The 22,097-nt window shown below is 42.0% G+C and overlaps 1 protein-coding gene and 1 long non-coding RNA gene across 51 annotated transcripts in view; one reads left to right on the top strand and one right to left on the bottom strand.

Annotated features, from left to right (window-relative positions):
• Positions 1-9,870: 9,870 nt before the first annotated feature.
• On the bottom strand, positions 9,871-17,494 carry LOC145546232 (uncharacterized). The gene is made up of 3 exons (XR_014082683.1): positions 17,344-17,494; positions 12,590-17,053; positions 9,871-9,911 (listed from the first exon to the last, which is right to left on the bottom strand). It is a non-coding gene; the product is annotated as an uncharacterized LOC145546232 (long non-coding RNA).
• A 35-nt stretch (positions 17,495-17,529) lies between these two features.
• The window catches only part of ATF1 (activating transcription factor 1), a 65,028-nt gene continuing 60,460 nt past the window's right edge, over positions 17,530-22,097 (top strand). For 8 of the 50 annotated variants that reach the window (XR_014082674.1, XM_081592504.1, XM_081592495.1 and 5 more), the window contains exon 1: positions 19,140-19,370. Coding sequence is in view for 9 of the 50 variants with exons in the window: in XM_081592476.1 (XP_081448602.1) it covers positions 19,786-19,938 (153 nt within the window). In the remaining 41 variants the exon portion in view is untranslated. Of the gene's footprint in view, positions 17,664-18,739; positions 18,942-19,139; positions 20,075-22,097 lie in introns of those variants that run through there. The other 42 variants (XR_014082675.1, XM_081592516.1, XM_081592496.1 and 39 more) reach the window with 15 other exon arrangements.

Genomic DNA, 22,097 nt, shown 5'->3' with positions numbered 1-22,097 from the left:
AAATATGTTTTTAAACAATTTTTAAGACTTGTAATTACCCTGAAAATAAGGTTTATAATGGAAAGACCAGACCCTTTGCCAGGCAGCACTCCTGGGGGCTGCCCTTACACAGGCTCATGACTCAGAGCCACTTTATTGACTTCCTTTTACATAATCTTCTTTTCCTCCAAACTCATTCTCCACAGAGGGAAGACCTTGACATTTTCCAGTTCCAGATCTCTTTTCAGCATTTTGGATGACGTTCCATTATACACGATGGGAGAGGTTCTAGGATGTACAGGAAAAAAGCACTTGCATTGGGGTTAGAAGTCCCAGTGACTTAATGGTTTGGTCTGCAGAGAAAACAGCCTGCTTATTTGGAAAGTAATTTTCTTAAAACGAGTTTTTAATGAGTCACTAATCAAAGCAAGGGATCCTGAGGATCTCCTATCTCCATGATCCACAAGTTCTAAGAAAAAGATATAAAAGACAGAGTCTGTCCTATGGATTGCTTTCAGAATTCTTACTACACAAGGTAGGGTGTCTGCTAGAAATAAAATGTGAGCCATATCTGTCATTTTAAAATTTCTAGTAATCACATTTTAAAAACTAAAACAGGTGAAATTGATTTTAATATATTATTAGCACAATATAGCAAAAGTACTATCATTTCAACGTGGGATCAATATAAAACTTTATTAATTAATGAGAGATTTTACTTTTTTTTCATATTATATCTTTGAAGTCTAGTGTGTATTAAACACATCCCAATTCAAGACTAGCTGTATTTCAGGTTCTCAGTAGCCACGCGTGGCTATTGGCTACCATACTGGACAGTGCGGATCTATACTCATTCCTTCAAATGAAATATTCCGTTAATCTCACAGTATGCCAAATTCCCAGTTATTTAGGGGCTGATTATCTAGTTTGGTAGTTCCTCAGGCCTCTGATTTATTGTTATCTTTTTGCTTTCATCCCTGTGGCTGCTTTATCTTTTGCCTATCCCCCAAAGCCAGAATAAGCTAGTGGAGGAAAGAAAGCTAAGATGCTAAGATCTATCTTTGGGGAAAAGTTTCCTCTGGAAGGGGAAGAGAGTCTAGTCATTAATTTAGATGTGTTTGTGGGATCATCTGCAGATCCAATGCCTAATCTGTTGCAGACTCGGTAAGAAAAACTCTCTTGATGACAGAATGCTCTTAGTCTTTCCATGTAAAAGCAGAACCTTTATGGTAGAACTGGCTCTTAAGACAGGCCCCAAAGGCCATTATTGATAGAAACAGCCTTGCCAAAACTTGGGAACACATGCTGTCTAGGTTTTCATGCCTGGGAGGTGGGGTGGGACCTAAATGAATAGCAAACCCTTGTTTCAAATAAGAGAGACCTATTCATCTGAAAGTTTTTGAACCTCTTTCTGCCTCTCAGCAAAAGTAAGGAGGGTAGATCAGGGAGGGGGTGCCTCAGGACAAATACCATCTCCCACATTAGTGAGATCCAGGGGGTGAAGAGCATGCTAATAGGCATCAGTGAAGCTACACTCATTTCCTTCCTGCCTCTTAAAGGGCCCCTGTCTCCCCTGTACCAGGTCCTCCTGAAGTTGTGCTGCGTCAGGCTGTTTAGGGACCATCGCTTTGTCTATTGGTCATTTGATGTTAGTCCCTGGGCAATGCTTGCTTAATGCTTTTGTTGAATCAACAGAGGGCCCGAGGCCTTAGGTTTTTTTTGTTGTTGTTAAGGTCTCTGCCCCAGGCATGGTGCTCAATATCTTGGCCAAATAAATTACTTTCCTTGAATATCCAGGAATCTTTAGTCTAAAGCAATGAGGAGTTATCACCTCACCCTCAAACTCCAACATGATCTATGCCTTAGAGTTGTTTTTGTTGTCTGCTTTCATGTAAAAGCAAGAGTATTTGGAGCAAGCGGCAGTACTCCAAATACACAATAGGCCTTTTCTTTATCATTCATACATTTCTGGTTTAGGTATATGTAGATGGGCCATGTTATTTGTCCAGAGGAAGAGAGTGTAAAGATATAAGAATAATTTTTTAGTCCTAAATGCTGTTTTGTTTATTTTCTGTCAAGATATTTACCAGTGTCAGATTCAAATTATAGTACTGTGTAATTATGTATAAAGTTTTTTTTATTTATTTGAAATTAGACTAGATATACATTTTTAAATTTAACATCTGGCTGGACAGTGTTCTATTAACTCATTGAATGTGTTTCCTTTGTCTTGTGTTAATAAATATTGATACCTGATTGTGTTTAATGCTTCACATGTTGGGAGAACTGATAAATTGGAATTAATAAAATTTTATTTTAATTTGGATAGTAAAACCCAAAGATGGCAGGAGAGGTCTTAGGAAAATGAACACAGAGATCCAGAGTTATAGCAAATCAATTCTATAAAAGGAGGCCAGATTGAGGAACAGTAGAAAGTCATTTTGAAAATGAATAAGCCTTTTGTCTGGAACAATTATAGCTTAGTTTTCCTCCTACCCATGTGGTATTTGGTAGTTTTAAACTTTTGAGCATACATGTTAATTTTTTTAAAATCTGTAATTGATGTGAGTTTCAGCTTTTCTTTTTTAAAAAAATTTTATTTGTTAATTTTTAGCTATGCTGGGTCTTCGTTGCTGTGAGCATTCTTTCTCTAGCTGTGGCAAGTGGGGGCCACTCTTCATTGTGGTATGTAGGCTTCTCAGTGCAGTAGCTTCTCTTGTTGCAGAACACGGGCTCTAGGCACATGGGCTCCATAGTTGTGGCGCACAGGCTTAGTTGCCCTGTGGCATGTGGAATCTTCCGGGACCAGGGATCTAACCCATGCCCCCTGCATTGGCAGGCAGATTCTTAACTACTGAACCACCAGGGAAGTCCTGGATTGCAGCTTTTCTAAGGTGAACGTTATTTGTGCTACAATTCCTGGTTTCAGGAAACTTGATAGAAGTTTTTATCAAATTGTGCATATTCTCCGACACTGAAAAATTGTGCACAGACTCTGACTGGTCTTTGAATTATAGTTCAAGTTATTCAGGCAGCTGAGAACTTTTTAAATTTAACACACATTTATTGAGTGCCTAACTCAGTAGACAGAAGTCACTGTGATCACATCTGATGCTAGAGGGAGAGAAACAGCAGAACAGCTCTGGCCCAGAACTATGTATTGGGAGACGTTCTTTTAAAAGTGGTAATTGAAGTCTTGGAAGTGGATGATGGTGCCAAGAAAGGTCATATAAAGTGAGAAAAGACTTAATAATGGAGCCACAGAGAACATGAGTGTTTAAAGGCTGAGAGAAGAATCTACAAAAGGGAGAAGGAATTGCTGGAGGGATGGGGTCAAAACTAGGAAGGAGATTAGGCATGGAAATTGTAGGAAGAGTTTCAAAGGGAAGGGAGTACCTAACAGTGCCAAAGTTCTGTGGAAAATGCCATTGGAATTGGATGGGTACTGCATTGAATCTGTAGACTGCCTTGGGTAATATGGTCATTTTAACAGTATTAACTCCTCCGATCCAAGAACATGGTCTATGTTTCCATCTGTGTTAGCTTCAGTTTCTTTCTACAGTGTCTTACCATTTTCAGAGTATTAGGACTTTTGCCTCACTTGTTGTTGTCGTGTATAACTCTTTGGGATCCTTCTGGGAGCCTGCCAGGCTCTTCTGTCCATGGCATTTCCCAGGCAAGAATACTGGAGTGGATTACCATTTCCTTCTCCAGGGGATCTTCCCAATCCAGGGTTCGAACTGGCGTCTCCTGCATTGCAGGTGGATTCTCTACCACTGAGTGGCCAAGGAAGCCCTTTGCAACCTTCATTTCAGTTCAGTTCAGTCGCTCAGTCATGTCCGACTCTTTGCGACCCCATGAATCACAGCACGCCAGGCCTCCCTATCCATCACCAACTCCCAGAGTTTACCCAAACCCATGTCCATTGAGTTAGTGATGCCATCCAACCATCTCATCCTCTGTCGTCCCCTTCTCCTCCTGCCCCCAATCCCTCCCAGCATTAGGGTCTCTTCCAATAAGTCAACTCTTCGCATGAGGTGGCCAAAGTATTGGAGTTTCAGCTTCAACATCAGTCCTTCCAATGAACACCCAGGACTGATCTCCTTGCAGTCCAAGGGACTCTCAAGAGTCTTCTCCAACACCACAGTTCAAAAGCATCAATTCTTAGATAGGTTTATTCTTAGGTATTTTATTGTTTTCGATGCTATGGTAAACGGGATTGTTTCCTGTTTGCAGATGACATGATACTATACGTAGAAAATCCTAAAGATGCTACCAGACTACTACTGGACCTCATCAATGAATTTGGTAACTCTGCAAGATAAAAAATTAATGCACAGAAATCTGTTGCCTTTCTATACACCAGCAATGAAATAGCAGAAAGAGAAATTAAAGATTTCTTTAACAGATCATCTATTTCAAACCTACAGTGAAAAATATTTAATGGTGATACTTCAGAAGCACTACCATGAAGGTCAAGACTATGATGAAGATACTTATTATCTATCATTTTTATTCAGCATTGTACTTGAGTTTATAGCTAGCATAATTAGGGGGAAAGAAATGAGCTATGCAAACTGGATACAAAGGAAGAAAAACATTAATATTTGTAGACAATAAAATAGTCTATGTAGAAAATACAAGAGAATGTACAAATTTTTAAAAATATTTATTTATTTGCCTGCACTTAGTTAACAGCATGTGGGATCTAGTTCCCCGACCAGGGATCGAATCCAGGCCCCCAGCATTGGGAGCACAGAGTCTTAGCCTCTGGAACACCAGAGAAGTCCCGAGAATGTATTAATACAAATTTAAACAAATAGGAATTTAGCAAGATTGCTGAATACAAGATGAACATAAAAATCAGTATCATGAATCTGATAATGGTGGAGTTAACATGATCAGATTAACCCTCCCAGAGATAGAAATAGCTACTTTTGAAAAAGGAAAAAAGAAAAATGAAGTGCAATAGGTGATATTTGTGTGTTTGGGACTTTTTGTTTGAAGACATCCCCATAACTCCAAATAGCTTAAGTAGTAAAGAGCCACAGTCTATTGGCTTATGGTGTAAAAGGACAGTTCCAGGTTGGCAGAGCAGCCAAAGAGAAGGTAGATGAAACGTCTGTGAAGCAAGAGAGCCCCAGAAGATATGTCTCCAAACCTGCATATAGAATCTGTCAAAATCTTTGATTAATGGCTAAACAAAATTATGTGGAGAAAAATACAGAGTTCCTGGTGAAACAAAGCATCAACTAGAAACTGAAAGAGTTGAGCAGAAATTATAGCCATTGTCCATGACTGAAGAAGAAAGAGATTGGAAATTAAGCCCTCCCAAATCAACTGCCTTCTGGAATAAAAATCACTCTGTAAATGAATATAATCCATCCCAATGACAAAACTACTAGAAATCTGAAGAAACAAAAATATGACTTATACTTAAGGAAAAAGAATATCAGTCAATAGATACCAACTGCAAGTTCACTCTACTGAGATGTTGCAATTAGTAGTCAACAGCATTAAATCAGCCATTGTTTATATATATATAAATAATATATTTACAAACATTATATGTTTATATACACACAATGGATAAACAGAGAATCTAGCAGAGAAATAGAAACTATATAAAAAAAATGGAAATTCCAGAACTGAAAAGTACAGTATTGAAATGAAAAATCTGGGAACTTAATGACCTTAACAACATATTGAAGCTGGTATAATAAACAATAAGTGACATTGAAGACTGACCAATAGATTATCAATCTGAAGAACAAAGAGAAAAAAGATTGAAGAAAAAAGTAAGAGAGAAAGCTTTAGAGTCCTTTGGCGTTCCAGGTAGGAAAGAGAATGGGACGCACAAAAAATATGTGAGACATAGAGACAAAAGCTCACTAAATTTGGAAAGACATAAATTTACAGACTGAGGAAATTCCAGGAACCATGGGTGACATAGAAAACTACTCTTAGGCATGATCAAGGGAAAACTGTTAAACTTCAATAAAGCAAAAGTCTTAAAGTAGCCAAGGGAAAGTGACACATTACAAACAGGAGAACAATGATAATAGCCAACTTCACATTAAAAAAAACAGAAATGAGGAGAACACAGAATGACATATTTAGAGTGCTGGAAGAGAAAAAAAGGTATCAGTTCTGTGCCTTGTCAGATCTTTCATACATGATGGTGAAAGCTTAACCTGATAAAGACCATCTATGAAAAAAATTGACTGCTTATATCACACTTAACAGTGAAATACTGGATGATTTCTCCCTAAGGTTGGGAACTAGACAAGAAAGTCTGTTCTCACCACTTCTATTCAACATTGAATAAAAGGCAATTCAGTTCACTTCAGTCGCTCAGTCGTGTCCGACTCTTTGCGACCCGATGAACCACAGCACGCCAGGCCTCTCTGTCCATCACCAACTCCCGGAGTCCACCCAAACCCATGTCCATCGAGCCGGTGATGACATCCAGCCATCTCATCCTCTGTCGTCCCCTTCTCCTCCTGCCCTCAATCTTTCCCAGCATCAGGGTCTTTTCCAATGAGTCAGTTCTTTGCATCAGGTGGCCAAAGTATTGGAGTTTCAGCTTCAACATCAGTCCTTCCAATGAACACCCAGGACTGATCTCCTTTATGATGGACTGGTTGGATCTCCTTGCAGTCCAAGGGACTCTCGAGAGTCTTCTCCAACACCACAGTTCAAAAGCATCAATTCTTCGGTGCTCAGCTTTATTTATAGTCCAACTCTCACATCCATACATGACCACTGGAAAAAGCACAGCCTTGACTAGATGGACCTTTGTTGGCAAAGTAATGTCTCTGTTTTTTAATATGCTATCTAGGTTGGTCATAACTTTCCTTCCAAGGAGTAAGCGTCTTTTAATTTCATGGCTGAAATCACCAGCTGCAGTGATTTTGGAGCCCAGAAAAATAAAGTCAGCCACTGTTTCCACTGTTTCCCCATCTATTTGCCATGAAGTGATGGGACCAGATGCCATGATCTTAGTTTTCTGAATGTTGAGCTTTAAGCCAACTTTTTCACTCTCCTCTGTCACTTTCATCAAGAGGCTCTTTAGTTCTTCACTTTCTGCCGTAAGGGTGGTGTCATCTGCATATCTGAGGTTATTGATATTTCTCCTGGCAATCTTGATTCCAGCTTGTGTTTCTTCCAGCCCAGCATTTCTCATGATGTACTATGCATATAAGTTAAATAAGCAGGGTGACAATATACAGCCTTGACGTACTCCTTTTCCTATTTGGAACCAGTCTGTTGTTCCATGTCCTGTTCTAACTGTTGCTTCCTGACCTGCTTACAGGTTTCTTAAGAGGCAGGTCAGGCAGTCTGGTATTCCCATCTCTTTCAGAATTTTCCACAGTTTATTGTGATCCACACAGTCAAAGGCTCTGGCATAGTCAATAAAGCAGAAATAGATGTTTTTCTGGAACTCTCTTGCTTTTTCGATGATCTATCGGATGTTGGCAATTTGATCTCTGGTTCCTCTGCCTTTTCTAAATCCAGCTTGAACATCTGGAAGTTCACGGTTCATGTATTGCTGAAGCCTGGCTTGGAGAATTTTAAGCATTACTTTACTAGCGTGTGCTGCTGCTGCTGCTGCTGCTAAGTCGCTTCAGTCGTGTCCCACTCTGTGCGACCCCATAGACAGCAGCCCACCAGGCTCCACCATCCCTGGGATTCTCCAGGCAAGAATACTGGAGTGGGTTGCCATTTCCTTCTCCAGTGCATGAAAGGAAAAAGTGAAAGGGAAGTCGCTCAGTCGTGTCCGACTCTTAGCGACCCCATGGACTGTAGCCTACCAGGCTCCTCCATCCATGGGATTTTCCAGGCAAGAGTACTGGAGTGGGGTGCCATTGCCTTCTCCGTACTAGCATGTGAGGTGAATGCAATTGTGCGGTAGTTTGAGCATTCTTTGGCATTGCCTTTCTTTGGGATTGGAATGAAAACTGACCTTTTCCAGTCCTGTGGCCACTGCTGAGTTTTCCAGATTTGCTGGCATATTGAGTGCAGCACTTTCACAGCATCATCTTTTAGGATTTGAAATAGCTCAACTGGAATTCCATCACCTCCACTAGCTTTGATCATAGTGATGCTTTCTAAGGCCCACTTGACTTCACATTCCAGGATGTCTGGCTCTAGGTGAGTTGATCACACCATCGTGATTATCTGGATCATGAAGATCTTTTTTGTACAGTTCTTCTGTGTATTCTTGCCACCTCTTCTTAATATCTTCTGCTTCTGTTAGGTCCCTACCATTTCTGTCCTTTATTGAGCCCATCTTTGCATGAAATATTCCCTTGGTATCTCTAATTTTCTTGAAAAGATCTCTAGTCTTTCCCATTCTATTGTTTTACTCTATTTCTTTGCATTGATCGCTGAGGAAGGCTTTCTTATCTCTCCTTGCTATTCTTTGGAACTCTGCATTCAAATGGGTATATCATTCCTTTCCTCCTTTGCTTTTCGCTTCCCGTCTTTTCACAGCTATTTGTAAGGCCTCCTCAGACAGCCATTTTGCTTTTTTGCGTTTCTTTTTCTTGGGGATGGGCTTGAGTCCTGTCTCCTGTACAATGTCTCGAACCTCTGTCCATAGTTCATCAGGTATTCTGTCTCTCAGATCTAGTCCTTTAAATCTATTTCTCACTTCTACTGTGTAGTCATAAGGGATTCGATTTAGGTCATACCTGAATGGTCTAGTGGTTTTCTCCACTTTCTTCAATTTAAGTGTGAATTTGGCAATAAGGAGTTCATGATCTGAGCCAGTCAGCTCCTGGTCTTGTTTTTGCTGACTGTATAGAGCTTCTTCATCTGTGGCTGCAAAGAATATAATCAATCTGATTTTGGTGTTGACCAACAAGTGATGTCCATGTGTAGAGTCTTTTCTTGTGTTGTTGGAAGAGGATGTTTGCTATGACCAGTGCATTTTCTTGGCAGAACTCTATTAGCCTTTGCCCTGCTTCATTCTGTACTCCAAGGCCAAATTTGCCTGTTACGCCAGGTGTTTCTTGACTTCCTACTTTTGTATTCCAGTCCTCTATAATGAAAAGGACATCTTTTTTGGGTGTTAGTTCTAAAAGGTCTTGTAGGTCTTCATAGAACTGTTCAACTTCAGCTTCTTCGGCATTACTGGTCGGGGCATAGACTTGAATTACCGTGATATTGAATGGTTTGCCTTGGAAATGAACCGAGATCATTCTGTCATTTTTGAGATTGTGTCCAAGTACTGCATTTCGGACTCTTTTGTTGACTATGATGGCTACTCCATTTCTTCTAAGGGATTCCTGCCCACAGTAGTAGATATAATGGTCATCTGAGTTAAATTCACCCATTCCAGTCCATCTTAGTTCACTGATTCCTAGAATGTTGATGTTCACTCTTGTCATCTCCTGTTTGACCACTTCCAATTTGCCCTGATTCATGGACCTAACATTCCAGGTTCCTATGCAATATTGCTCTTCACAGCATCTAATCTTCCTTCTATCACCAGTCCCATTCACAACTGGGTATTGTTTTTGCTTTGGCTCCATTCCTTCATTCTTTCTGTAATTATTTCTCCAATGATCTCCAGTAGCATATTGGGCACCTACTGACCTGGGGAGTTCATCTTTCAGTGTCGTATCTTTTTGCCTTTTCATACTGTTCATGAGGTTCTCAAGGCAAGAATACTGAAGTGGTTTGCCATCCCCTTCTCCAGTGGACCACATTCTGTCAGACCTCTCCACCATGACCTGTCCGTCTTGGATGGCCCCACACGGCATGGCTTAGTTTCATTGAGTTAGACAAGGCTGTGGTCCATGTGATCAAATTGGCTAGTTGTCTGTGACTGTAGTTTCAGCCTGTCTGCCCCCTGATCCCCTCTCTCAGTGCCCACCATCTTACCTGGGTTTCTCTTTCCTTGGCTGCGGGGTCTCTCTTCATGGCTGCTCCAACAAAGGCAATTAGGAAAGAAAAATGTAAGTTATCCAGATTGAACGAGAAAAATTAATGCTATCTCTAGCCTCAGATGAAACGACTTGTATATGTGAAGTTCTAAGGAATACACACATGCAAACTACTAAACAAGTTCAACACGGTTGCAGAATGCAAGATCAACAAAAAATCTATTTTTTTAATTAATTAGCCATGAACATTCCAAAAAATGAAATTTAAAAACCAATTCTATTTAAAATAGCATCTAAAAGAATAAATACTTAATTCTAATCAAAGTGCAAAGTTGTATACTAAAAACTACAAAATCGTTGATAGAAACTAAAGAAGACCTACACACATGGAAAGTGGTCCCATGTTCATGGATTGGAAGATTTAATATTGGTAGGATAGCAATATCCTCCAAATTGATCTACAGATTCAACATAGTATCAAAGTCCTAGCTGACTATTTTGCAAAAATGAATAGACTAATCCTAAAGTTCATCTGTAAATATAAAGGACCCAGTAGTCAAAACAATCTTTAAAAAGAATAATAAAGTTGGAGTACTTACATGCCCATATTTCAAAACCTACTACAAAGCTATAATAAAGAGAGTGTGATACTGGCAGAAGGATAGACCACTCTCAGTGGAATAGAATTGAAAGTCAAGAAATGGGAAACTGAAATGGCTCCCAATTTAGCAAGTTAATAAATTAATAACACTATTAACATTGCATCTTATGAGGAAATGGTGGCAATGTCACCAGAGGTAGTGGTCTTTGTTTAAGCTCTTTTTAATTCACCAGTTTGGTCCCTGCAGAAATTCATGGATCCTGGAGGATGGCAGTACATTACTGCAAGCTCAACTGAATAGTAGACCCAATTATAGCTGTTGTATCTTTGTTAGATCAGATTAATATGGTCTCAGTACATAGTATGTAGCCATTGATTGGACAAATGTGTCTTTTTGTATTCCAGTCAAGAAAGAGAATCAATTAGTTCTCAAGGAAAATATTTTGTAGCTAAATGTGATGGATATTAACTAGACTTACTGTGGTGATCATTTTGTAATATATACATAGATTGAATCATTACATTGTACATCTGAAAACTAATATGTCAATTATATCAATTAAAATTTTTAAAGAATCAGAAGTAGTTTACATAGAAAGGACAGGAACATAGATTTACAGTTTTGCCCCAGAATTATATTACGTGACATCACTCTGATCAGACAGAACAAGAAGTGGTTAGTACCCTGAAGGTCTTGGTAAGCTGCATGCAATCCAGAGGATGGGAAATAAACTCTCTGAAGATTCAGAGGTCTAGTGGTCAGGGGCATGCTGACATATCCCCTAAGACAGAAAAAACAAATCACTGCATCTTGCATCCCCTTTCTCAAAGAAGGAAGCACAATCCTTGGTGAGCCTCTTTGGGTTCTGCAGACAGCATATTTCATGCCTAGTAATACTGCTCTGGACAATAACCAGGTGACAGCTTTAAGTAAGGTTTGGAATCGTATGATCTTGCAGATCCCTTGGTGCTGGAGGTGACAGTTGTGGGAAAAGAAGCAGTGGGATGTTTATGGCAAGACCCAGTGGGAGAATCAAATGTAAGCTATTGAATATCTTGAGCAAGAATATGCCAGCTGTAGCAGAGAATTTTAAGCCTTTTGAAAACAGCTTCTGGTGTGCTATTGGGCCATGATGGACATGGAAAACTTGACCAGGGGACACTAAGTGACTATACGTCTGGAACTGTCCACCACTGATTGGATTCTGTCAAATGTACCAAGTCATAAAGTCAGAGGAGCCTAACACCAAGACATCATTAGACAGAAAGATTATACCTGGGATCAAGCTTAAGCAGAATCAGAGGACACAAGCAAAATGTGTGCAGAGGTAACCCAGAAGCTCCTGTTACCTACTGCAGTTACAGCAGTGTTCTTCACTCAGCTCATATCTGTGGCCATAGTGGGGCACAGGGGTGGCTCCTGCTAAAGCAGGTGGAAAAAGCCCATTTGGCTTATGAGTCAGTTACAGCCATTCTGAGGGGTAACTTTGAAAGGCAGTTGCAAGGAAAATCTTCTCAATGGGCAGATATTAACGTGTGATCATCCATCCATCTTGTGTGGAAGGAGAAGTGGTTCAAAATGAGAGTATGTATGAACTCATGAGCAGTGGCAAATGGCCTGGCCAGTTGGTCAGTGTGTTAAAAGGAAAAAGACTAGATGATTGGCTGCAGCAAGGTCTGGGGCAGAACTATATAGATGGATATAGAGGAGGGAAGACCGAGTATAAAGATCTTTGCTTCATATGTCAATGCCCATGAAAAAGAATTCACCTTGGCAGAGACACTTAACATCCAAATAGAATGACATGGCTGGTTGACGTTAGCCACATACTGACCATCTCAGCATTAGCACAATAAGCATGTGAATTGAATAGGTACATTGGCAAAGATGTAGGGTATGCAAAGGCCCAGTATCATGGACTCCCACTTACTAAGGCTGATTTAGCTACTGCTGTCTCTGAATCTTCAAGTAAATACTGACAGAGACCAACACTAAGCTTCCAAGGTGGCACCATTTATCTAGGATACTAATTGGCTGCTTAATAGTAAGTCAACCACACTGGGCTTCTTCCAGCCTACAAGAGCTAGTGACTTGATCTTATGTTAATAGACTTACTTTTTCTGGATACTTCTGGTGGTCCAGTGATTAAGAATCCGCCTCCCAGTGCAGGGGATGTGGGTTCAATCCCTGGTCTAAGATCCCACTATGATCTAAGATCCCACATGCCACAGGGCAACTAATCCTGTGCACTGCAACAAGAGAAGCCCACCTATGCCACATCTAGAGAAAGCCCGTATGCCACAACAAAGACCCAGTGCAGCCAAAATTAACCCAAATTAAAAAAAAAATTGACTCTCCTACCCTGAGAGCCTTACTCACTGTCACTACCTGTGGGCTTACAAAGGTGCATGATACTTGCAGGCTGCTCTGACCATCATAAAGAAGGTTCCTCCAGGAAGCTGTTGTAAGTTGTCCTGCTACCACCCTGTAATCATAATCTTGAAGGTAAATAATTTGATTACTTATAAACTCCAACTAACAGTAACCAGTATTTGTTCATTGTAGGATTTTACTTGGAACCAGCTAGGAAGCTACTGCAATTGACAATGCAAGAGATAGTGATACCACACTAGTGGTGAGGTACAGAGAAAGGGAGGAGGTCACAGGAAATAGTTTCTCCTATGTCTAGGTGTATTTGTTACATGTAGTTAGTCTAGAAATAATGGCAACCGAAGTAAGCTACTTTAAATAGAAAAGTTGTATTCATTACAAGGACAAAGGAGAGGCTCATGGTACCTAAGGGCTGAGGCAAGCAGCAGGATCTAGAACTGGGACCTAGAAAGCCACTGGGTAGCTCTCTCGGCTCATTGGCTGTTTGCAGATGAAAGAGACTCATTCAGTTCAGTTCAGTTCAGTCGCTCAGTCGTGTCCAACTCTTTGCGACCCCATGAATTGCAGCATGCCAGGCCTCCCTGTCCATCACCAACTCCCGGGGTCCACCCAAACCCATGTCCATCGAGTCAGTGATGCCATCCAGCCATCTCATCCTCTGTCGTCCCCTTCTCCTCCTGCCCCCAATCCTTCCCAGCATTAGGGTCTTTTCCAGTGAGTCAACTCTTCGCATGAGGTGGCCAAAGTATTGGCGTTTCTGCTTCAACATCAGTCCTTCCAATGAACACCCAGGACTGATCTCCTTTATGATGGACTGGTTGGATCTTCTTGCAGTCCAAGGGACTCTCAAGAGTCTTCTCCAACACCACAGTTCAAAAGCATCAATTCTTCAGCGCTTAGCTTTCTTCACCTTCCAACTCTCACATCCATACATGACCACTGGAAAAGCCATAGCCTTGACTAGACAAACCTTTGTTGGCAGAGTAATGTCTCTGCTTTTCAATATGCTATCTAGATTGGTCATAACCTTCCTTCCAAGGAGTAAGCGTCTTTTAATTTCATGACTGCAATCACCATCAGCAGTGATTTTAGAGCCCCCAAAAATAAAGTCTGACACTGTTTGCACTGTTTCCCCATCTATTTCCCATGAAGTGATGGAACCAGATGCCATGATCTTAGTTTTCTGAATGTTGAGCTTTAAGCCAACTTTTTCACTCTCCTCTGTCACTTTCATCAAGAGGCTCTTTAGTTCTTCACTTTCTGCCGTAAGGGTGGTGTCATCTGCATATCTGAGGTTATTGATATTTCTCCCAGCAATCTTGATTCCAGCTTGTGTTTCTTCCAGCCCAGCGTTTCTCATGATGTACTATGCATATAAGTTAAATAAGCAGGGTGACAATATACAGCCTTGACGTACTCCTTTTCCTATTTGGAACCAGTCTGTTGTTCCATGTCCTGTTCTAACTGTTGCTTCCTGACCTGCATACAGGTTTCTCAAGAGACAGGTCAGGCGGTCTGGTATTCCCATCTCTTTCAGAATTTTCCACAGTTTACTGTGATCCACACAGTCCAAGGCTTTGGCATAGTCAATAAAGCAGAAATAGATGTTTTTCTGGAACTCTCTTGCTTTTTCAATGATCCATCAGATGTTGGCAATTTGATCTCGGTTCCTCTGCCTTTTCTAAAACCAGCTTGAACATCTAGAAGTTCATGGTTCACGTATTGCTGAAGCCTGGCTTGGAAAATTTCAAGCATTACTTGATTAGCGTGTGAGATGAGTGCAATTGTGCAGTAGTTTGAGCATTCTTTGGCATTGCCTTTCTTTGGGATTGGAATGAAAACTGACCTTTTCCAGTCCTGTGGCCACTGCTGAGTTTTCCAGATTTGCTGGCATATTGAGTGCAGCACTTTCACAGCATTATCTTTCAGGATTTGAAATAGCTCAACTGGAATTCTATCACCTCCACTAGCTTTGATCATAGTGATGCTTTCTAAGGCCCACTTGAGTTCACATTCCAGGATGTCTGGCTCTAGGTGAGTTGATCACACCATCGTGATTGTCTGGGTCATGAAGATCTTTTTTGTACAGTTCTTCTGTGTATTCTTGCCACCTCTTCTTAATATCTTCTGCTTCTGTTAGGTCCCTACCATTTCTGTCCTTTATTGAGCCCATCTTTGCATGAAATGTTCTCTTGGTATCTCTAATTTTTTTGAAGAGATCTCTAGTCTTTCCAATTCTGTTGTTTTCCTCTAATTCTTTGCATTGATCGCTGAGGAAGGCTTTCTTATCTCTCCTTGTTATTCTTTGGAACTCTGCATTCAGATGGGAATATCGTTCCTTTTCTCCTTTGCTTTTCGCTTCCCGTCTTTTCACAGCTATTTGTAAGGCCTCCTCAGACAGCCATTTTGCTTTTTTGCATTTCTTTTCCATGGGGATGGTCTTGATCCCTGTCTCCTGTACAATGTCACGAACCTCTGTCCATAGTTTATGAGGCACTCTGTCCTCATGGGACAGATCTAGTCCCTTAAATCTATTTGTCACTTCCACTGTATAATCATAAGGGATTTGATTTAGGTCATACCTGAATGGTCTAGTAGTTTTCCCTACTTTCTTCAATTTAAGTCTGAATTTGGCAATAAGGAGTTCATGATCTGAGCCACAGTCCGCTCCCGGTCTTGTTTTTGCTGACTGTATAGAGCTTCTCCATCTTCGGCTGCAAAGAATATGATCAATCTGATTTTGGTGTTGACCATCTGGTGATGTCCATGTGTAGAGTCTTCTCTTGTGTTGTTGGAGGAGGGTGTTTGCCATGACCAGTGCATTCTTTTGGCAAAACTGTTAGCCTTTGCCCTGCTTCATTCTGTACTCCAAGGCCAAATTTGCCTGTTACGCCACGTGTTTCTTGACTTCCTACTTTTGCATTCCAGTCCCCTATAATGAAAAGGACATCTTTTTTGGGTGTTAGTTCTAAAAGGTCTTGTAGGTCTTCATAGAACCGTTCAAGTTCAGCTTCTTCAGTTTTACTGGTCGGGGCATAGACTTGGATTACCGTGATATTGAATGGTTTGCCTTGGAAACGAACAGAGATCATTCTGTCGTTTTTGAGATTGCATCCAAGTGCTGCATTTCGGACTGTTTTGTTGACCATTACAAAGCTCCTAAGCTTTAGGTTCATTTACCTAGAGAGAGACTAATTTTTGTGCAAAGATAAATTTCCAGAGGGGAGACTGATGGCCCAGCTTGGATCAGGTGTCCACTGTTGGTAAGATATGGGGGACTGACAAGTTCCGGTAAAAAGCAGGAGTAATGGATGGACACCAGTACTCCAAGGGCCTCACAGATTAGTTCTATGTGTTCAAGCATAGTTAACACGAAGCAGGAAAGTTTCAGAGCTAAGTTATCTGTGACAACCCTGTTTTAAGAGTGTTAGTTGAAACAAGTACAGCTTTAGTTCGTATAATTAGTGCAGGCATTTAGAACCTATACTTGGTTAGGTTTTCCTGTGAGTTTAGACTTGAGTATTGAAAAAGGACAAAACAAAAAGAGAAACAAAGCCTATTCGAACACAAAGCCTACATTTACTAGTTTTAAATTATTTCTGCCTTTTGAGAGGTGGCCTGTTCCAGATACTGTTTCACAGCTCTCAAGTCCTCTTCTTCAGCTCAATCCTTTCGTTAACCCACGAGGCTTCTTGGAATGTGCAACCGATTAACATTTTTAGCAGCTAAGTTTCCGATAGTTATATTGCAGTATCTTTCATACTAATATCCAACATTTATTGAGTTCTTAATCTATCTCAGGCACTGGGTCTAACTTTATTGTGTTAAACTCATTCAATCTACAAAGCCCCAAAGAATAGGCAGTATTGTTTAACCTATTTCATTATAATGTCTCTCTCTCCTAGCTAGAAAACAGTGGTCCAGTAGAGCCCATGAGGTGCCACCACTGGTTTGACCAGTTTGCTTTAAAACAGTTACCTTGGAAAGTTAAATTCCTTTGTTTTACTCTACTTCCTCACTTCTGAAGTCAAAGACCTGTCCTTCTGGTTTATAAAATTCTTACTATTGGGATAAAAGTATGTGCATCATAAACAAGCCTTTTTTTCCCCTTCATCTTCAGTTATTCCTCGAATTGCAGAAAACCAGTTGGTACAGCTTGGGAAACTTCCATGAGAAATAAACAGGCTGCTAGAAACATTAAATACTTGTGAGTGGCAGTGTTGCATAGCATAAAATTTGATTTAGACTTAAGATGCTTTATAGGTGGAAAGGGGGCTAAAGAAGGAGTCCATGCACATTTTGAAGGTTTCAGTAAAATCTCGTTTTATGTGCTTAGTCATGTCTGACTCTTGACTCCTCTGTCCATGGGATTTTTTAGATAAGGATACTAGAGTGGGTTACCATTTCCTCCTCCAGGAGAACTCCCTGACCTAGGGATTGAACCCATATCTCCTGTGAATTGCAAGTGGATTCTTTACCTGCTGAGCCCTCAGGTGTTTCAATGGTTGACATTTTCCAGCCGCCCCGCCCCCCGCAGGCAATCCCTCTTGCCCAGAGCAGTATTTGTTAAGCATCTTGTCTTCCAAGGAGGAAATAACCCAGCAAGAAAAGAACAATAAATGTAGAACCAGCCTTCCAGTCATTAATATCCTGGATTCTAGAATGACTGTTGCTAGGCTTTGATAATCATGAAAGGTTGATGTCTGAGAACCTCTTCCACTCTTTACTTTTATAGGACTATGCTTTCCTATGATATATGACATTTTGATTCTTTAAGTAACGTTGGGATATAAGATGAGTATTACACTTTTCCCAATTTTGATAAGACACATTTAGGCTGGATAATTTACCTAATCGAAAATATAAAGAAAGGGCAGTTGGGGACTTCCCTGGTGGTTCAGTGGTTAAGACTTTGTGTTTCCAATGCAGGAGATTTGGGTTCCATCCCTGGTTGGGAGAACTAAGATCCCACAAGCCACAGGGCTCTGCCAAAAACAAATAAACCGCGGGCAGCTAACCGTTGTGGACTTCAATAGGTAGTCAATGTTCTCCTGAATGATTGACAATGGATAAACATTAGTGAGTTATTCGGACAGTCTGGCACAGTTTGGCACAGAGTAACTCTTGAGCTTTATATCACATTATCCGGCCCTAATTTAATGTGATAATTAAATCACATTATCCGGGCCTAAAGGTCAAAACGGGGAAAGGGCTCTATCGACTCAATCAGTTGCCTACTTGGAGATCTCAAGCTAGGAAAATTTTAGAAAAATTATGGAACTTTTTGTCAAGAGCAAATTAAAAGGTCTATCATTTATTATCTCCAGAAAGTCAGCAAAGAACATTTGCAAGGAAATGGATAAACCAAAAAATTCAGGATGTATCAGAATAATGCACCATCCCTTCTCCAGAAAGTTAGACACTCATTAAAAAAAAGTTTAAAAAGTTTTTGTAATGTATCCGAACGACGGTGTCATTGTATTATTATTTTTTTTTTGGCTGGGTTGTGCGGCTTGCGGGATCTTAGATCCCAGACCAGAGATGGAGCCCCGCTTCCCCTGCAGTGGAAGCGCGTAATCCTAACCATTGCACCGCCAGGAAATTCCCCATGTGATTTTACTTTACATTCCCCATGTGATTTTACTTTACAACACTCGATTGTACTATAACTTTTCTCTAGTTTAAGTTGGGCTAAATCTGTGCTTCAGCGCGACACACTAACACACCCTACCGACACCTTGTGGGTGTGGCTTTTAATCTTTTCATGTGTGATTAAAGATACAACTCTTAACGCAGTTTTATGGGATTAACATTAGTTTGGGTGGTAAGAAAACCTGAGGACAAGCCTTCAGGCTTCAAGTCACTCTATAACAGGCGGCAGGTCTGGCGTGGGTCAAAGCCGGGACAAGAGCTCTGGGCCGCACCAAGTAGGAGCTGAGCTGAGACTGACGCCACGAACCGAAGAAAACTGCCTCAGGCCGAGCGACCTCTTGACCCCCCGAGCGGGTGCTGGCCTCCGAAAACACACGTCTGGGAGCAGTGAGGACAGAGCTCCTGAAACTAAAAGGAACTGCAGGTAACGCCACGCCCAACTCTCGCCAGAATAACACCTTCGCTACGCGGACTCGCCATCCCGGGATACCCCGGCACAAGATGGCGGCGCGTCACGTGCGCAACGCGGTGACGTAGGACGGCGCCCTCACGGAAGGACCGCCCTAACCTCACCCCCCCCGCTCTGTTACTCAGTTTGGCCCCCCTTCCCTCCCCCGCCCCCGGCCTGGTGTAGATCATGCCGCCAGTGGCGGCCCTGACTGCCGAGGAAACGGTAGCTTAGGACAGTTGGCTGTTAAGTGACACTGATTCTCCCCGCCCCGCCTGACCCCTAAGAAAGAGGCACGTCCTCCGCCGCGTGAGGGGGTGGGGAAGTGGGTAGTGAATTCGGATCCACCTGGGAGGGGGGAGTGGAAGTTCCCCGCCCCGGACAGAGGCAAGGCAGCAGCCACAGGTAAGCAGGGGGCGGGGGAGGCGGGGTGGGGACGTGCTCCCGTGTTCCCGGGCAAGAGGAGGGCGCTGGGACGCGGCCCCCGCGGGGACGCCGAGGCAGGTCGTGCGTCTGGTGGGGGGCGCGCGGGGGCGGCTGCGGTGGGGGAGGGGTGCGGAGGGCGTTCGGCGGAAGGGGGAGGGGCTGCTCACTCTCTCCCGGCGGGGCGCGCTTCCGGTTCTCGTTGCCTGGCCTGCTGCACCCCTTCAGTCGGCAGTGTCTTCCTCCCTCCCTCCCGCCTGCTGTCCCCCAATGAAAATTAAAACGAAGACCTCCCGCCGCGGGGCGGTTTTCGCCTCTGAAGCCGCCTCCGCGGCCCAAGGCGAGAGCCCTCTGTCGAAGGTCTCGGGGTTGGGGCGGGAGCCGTGGGGAGGGCGGCATGGCCTTGGTCTCCGCGCGTCGTCCGCCGAGCGCCGCCAGAGACCGTAGAGCGCGCCCGGCGCCCTCGGGGTGCGGGGCCCGGACCGCTCACTGTGGGGGCAGAGCCAACCCTTATCATCCGGGAGCTTCCAGTCGAGTGGGGAGACATACGGTAGAATAATCATACACGAAGCAGTCATGGGAAGGTAGTGTGGAGTGACAGAACTCGTCTGTTTACCAACTGGACAGACGTTCAAACCGAGAAGACGTTCTCTTCTATTTCCCCCTGTGTCACAAAACTAAGCATGGTATTTCAGAGCGTCAACTTCGCCGTGGAGCGTCTCGCTTTATCTCTCTACTATTGTAGATGTCGATGACTAGTTGTTTGTCAACTTTTGAGGCGTAATGGGCTAATAATAGTCATCGGGATCCTTTCCGTTTATGAGGCTTAATTCGGCATAAATTTGGCAAGCATCTTCGTCAAACTGGCCTCGTTGTGATGTGTTTGTTTTATCATAGCAAAGTATATTCGCTTATGTTTGTAAAGTCATTTTATCCCGAAAATTTCATTATGAACAGATGTATGCAGTTTTATTTAAATGCGGTTTTTCCTACAGACTGTATAATATGCAGTTTTCCTCTGTCTCAATTAGAATCAGTACGGTGTTCTTAAAGCCGAATATGTTAGTTCTATTGCATTTGCGGTTATCCTTTAAGGTTTATCTGATACATCTGTGCAGTACTGGTATATCACCAGTAGGTGGTAGTACCTTCAAAATGTTTTTTTCCTTTCATATGTTATCCCATTTATTTATATTGATACTACTGAATTTTCAGCTCTAAATATTCTCTTGTGCCTGAATTTTCCTGTTTATAAAGCTGGGTTGAAGTAATTTTCTGAAGATAATCTTGTTTGGTATCTGAAGATATCATTGTTTCTGTCAGTTTTAAGTAGGTAAACCCAACTAAACACGTTTTATTGAGTAGTAATAAGCGCAAGGTATTATTTTGGAGTAGGATGTGGTCTTTGACTCCTAGAGCTTGCCTTCTGGTAGGGAGACAGAAAACAGGTCATTTCAATTCTGTGATGAGTGCCATGAAAGGTGGAGGAAACTTGTACCCTGGGGATACAGCCAAAGCTTCTAGACTTCATCTAGACCAGTCTTAGGAAGGCAGGAAAGTTTGCCTGTAAGAATAACTCATAGGAATAGGTCACGTGAGGGATAGTGTTTCTGACAGAGGAAACAGCATACATAAAAGCTGGAAGGTGAGAGAAAGCATTGCAGGCACATTTGAAGATCTGAAACAAATTAAGTATGACTAATAGCAATTTTGAGGGGATATCTTGAGTTGAATTGTGGAAATGTTGAGCAATAGACTTCTTGTCCTCAGACTTGTCCATCATCTACTGGTGGAGAAACTTAAGACCTGCTTCATTATACTATATTTGTTGATGTTTACTATTTTACCGCATACCTGATGGTCTCTGCTGGACACAGAGCATACATTCCCAAGATAGAGGCCCTGTTCTTAGGCACCTTGAGACTGAGGGAAACAGACATGTCAATAAACACAGTTCAGAAAGTTAAGTAACCTCATTATAAATAACAAGGTACAGTGGAACGAGGAAGGAAGGACCCAGAGCAGTTAGGTTTGGGATGAAACTTGAAAATGAGTTTGCCAGGTGGATGAGGTGGGGAGGTGAAGGTATTCCTGGAGGAGGGGCAGTGTGGAATGAAAGAACATGAATTTTGGGTTAAAACAGTTCTGCTTCAGATCTTAAATTCACATCTTAAGTGAGATCCATAGAAGTGGCAATTTCTTTGAACCTTCGTTTACACATCTCTAAAATAGAGAATCCGGATGATGATATATAAAAAGCTCTTATTTTAGTTCCTAGCAGTTTTTTTTCCCCGTATTTTTTTGGCCATGCTGCACAGCACGCAGGGTCTTAGTTCCCCAACCAGGGATAGAATCCATGCCGCCTGCAGTGGAAGCATGGGGTCTTAACCACTGGACCTGCCAGGGAATTCCTATGCTCCTTTCTTGACATACTTTCCTGAAAGTGCCATGCCTTTAACATTCTTCATATGTCTGCAAGATCTAAGGCTGCTATGATTTCTTAGGTCCCCAAATTATTCATTCCCAGTGATGGTACCTTTTTTTTTCTTTCAGTCTGTTTATTTTATTCATTTGAAATACAGATCAATTGGTGGTTTGTTTGTTTTTTTGGACCACACTTCACGGGCTACAGGATCTTAGCTCCCCAACCAGAGGTTGAACCTGGGGCCACAGCAGTGAAAGAACTGAGTCTTAACCATTGGACAGCCA

Source organism: Giraffa tippelskirchi, chromosome 4 (assembly GCF_054371585.1).
Source record: "Giraffa tippelskirchi isolate mGirTip1 chromosome 4, T2T-mGirTip1v1.2.pri, whole genome shotgun sequence".
Lineage (NCBI taxonomy): Eukaryota > Metazoa > Chordata > Mammalia > Artiodactyla > Giraffidae > Giraffa > Giraffa tippelskirchi.
The sequence above is the reverse complement of the archived record's forward strand: the minus strand, read 5'-3'. Positions and strand labels throughout refer to the sequence as shown.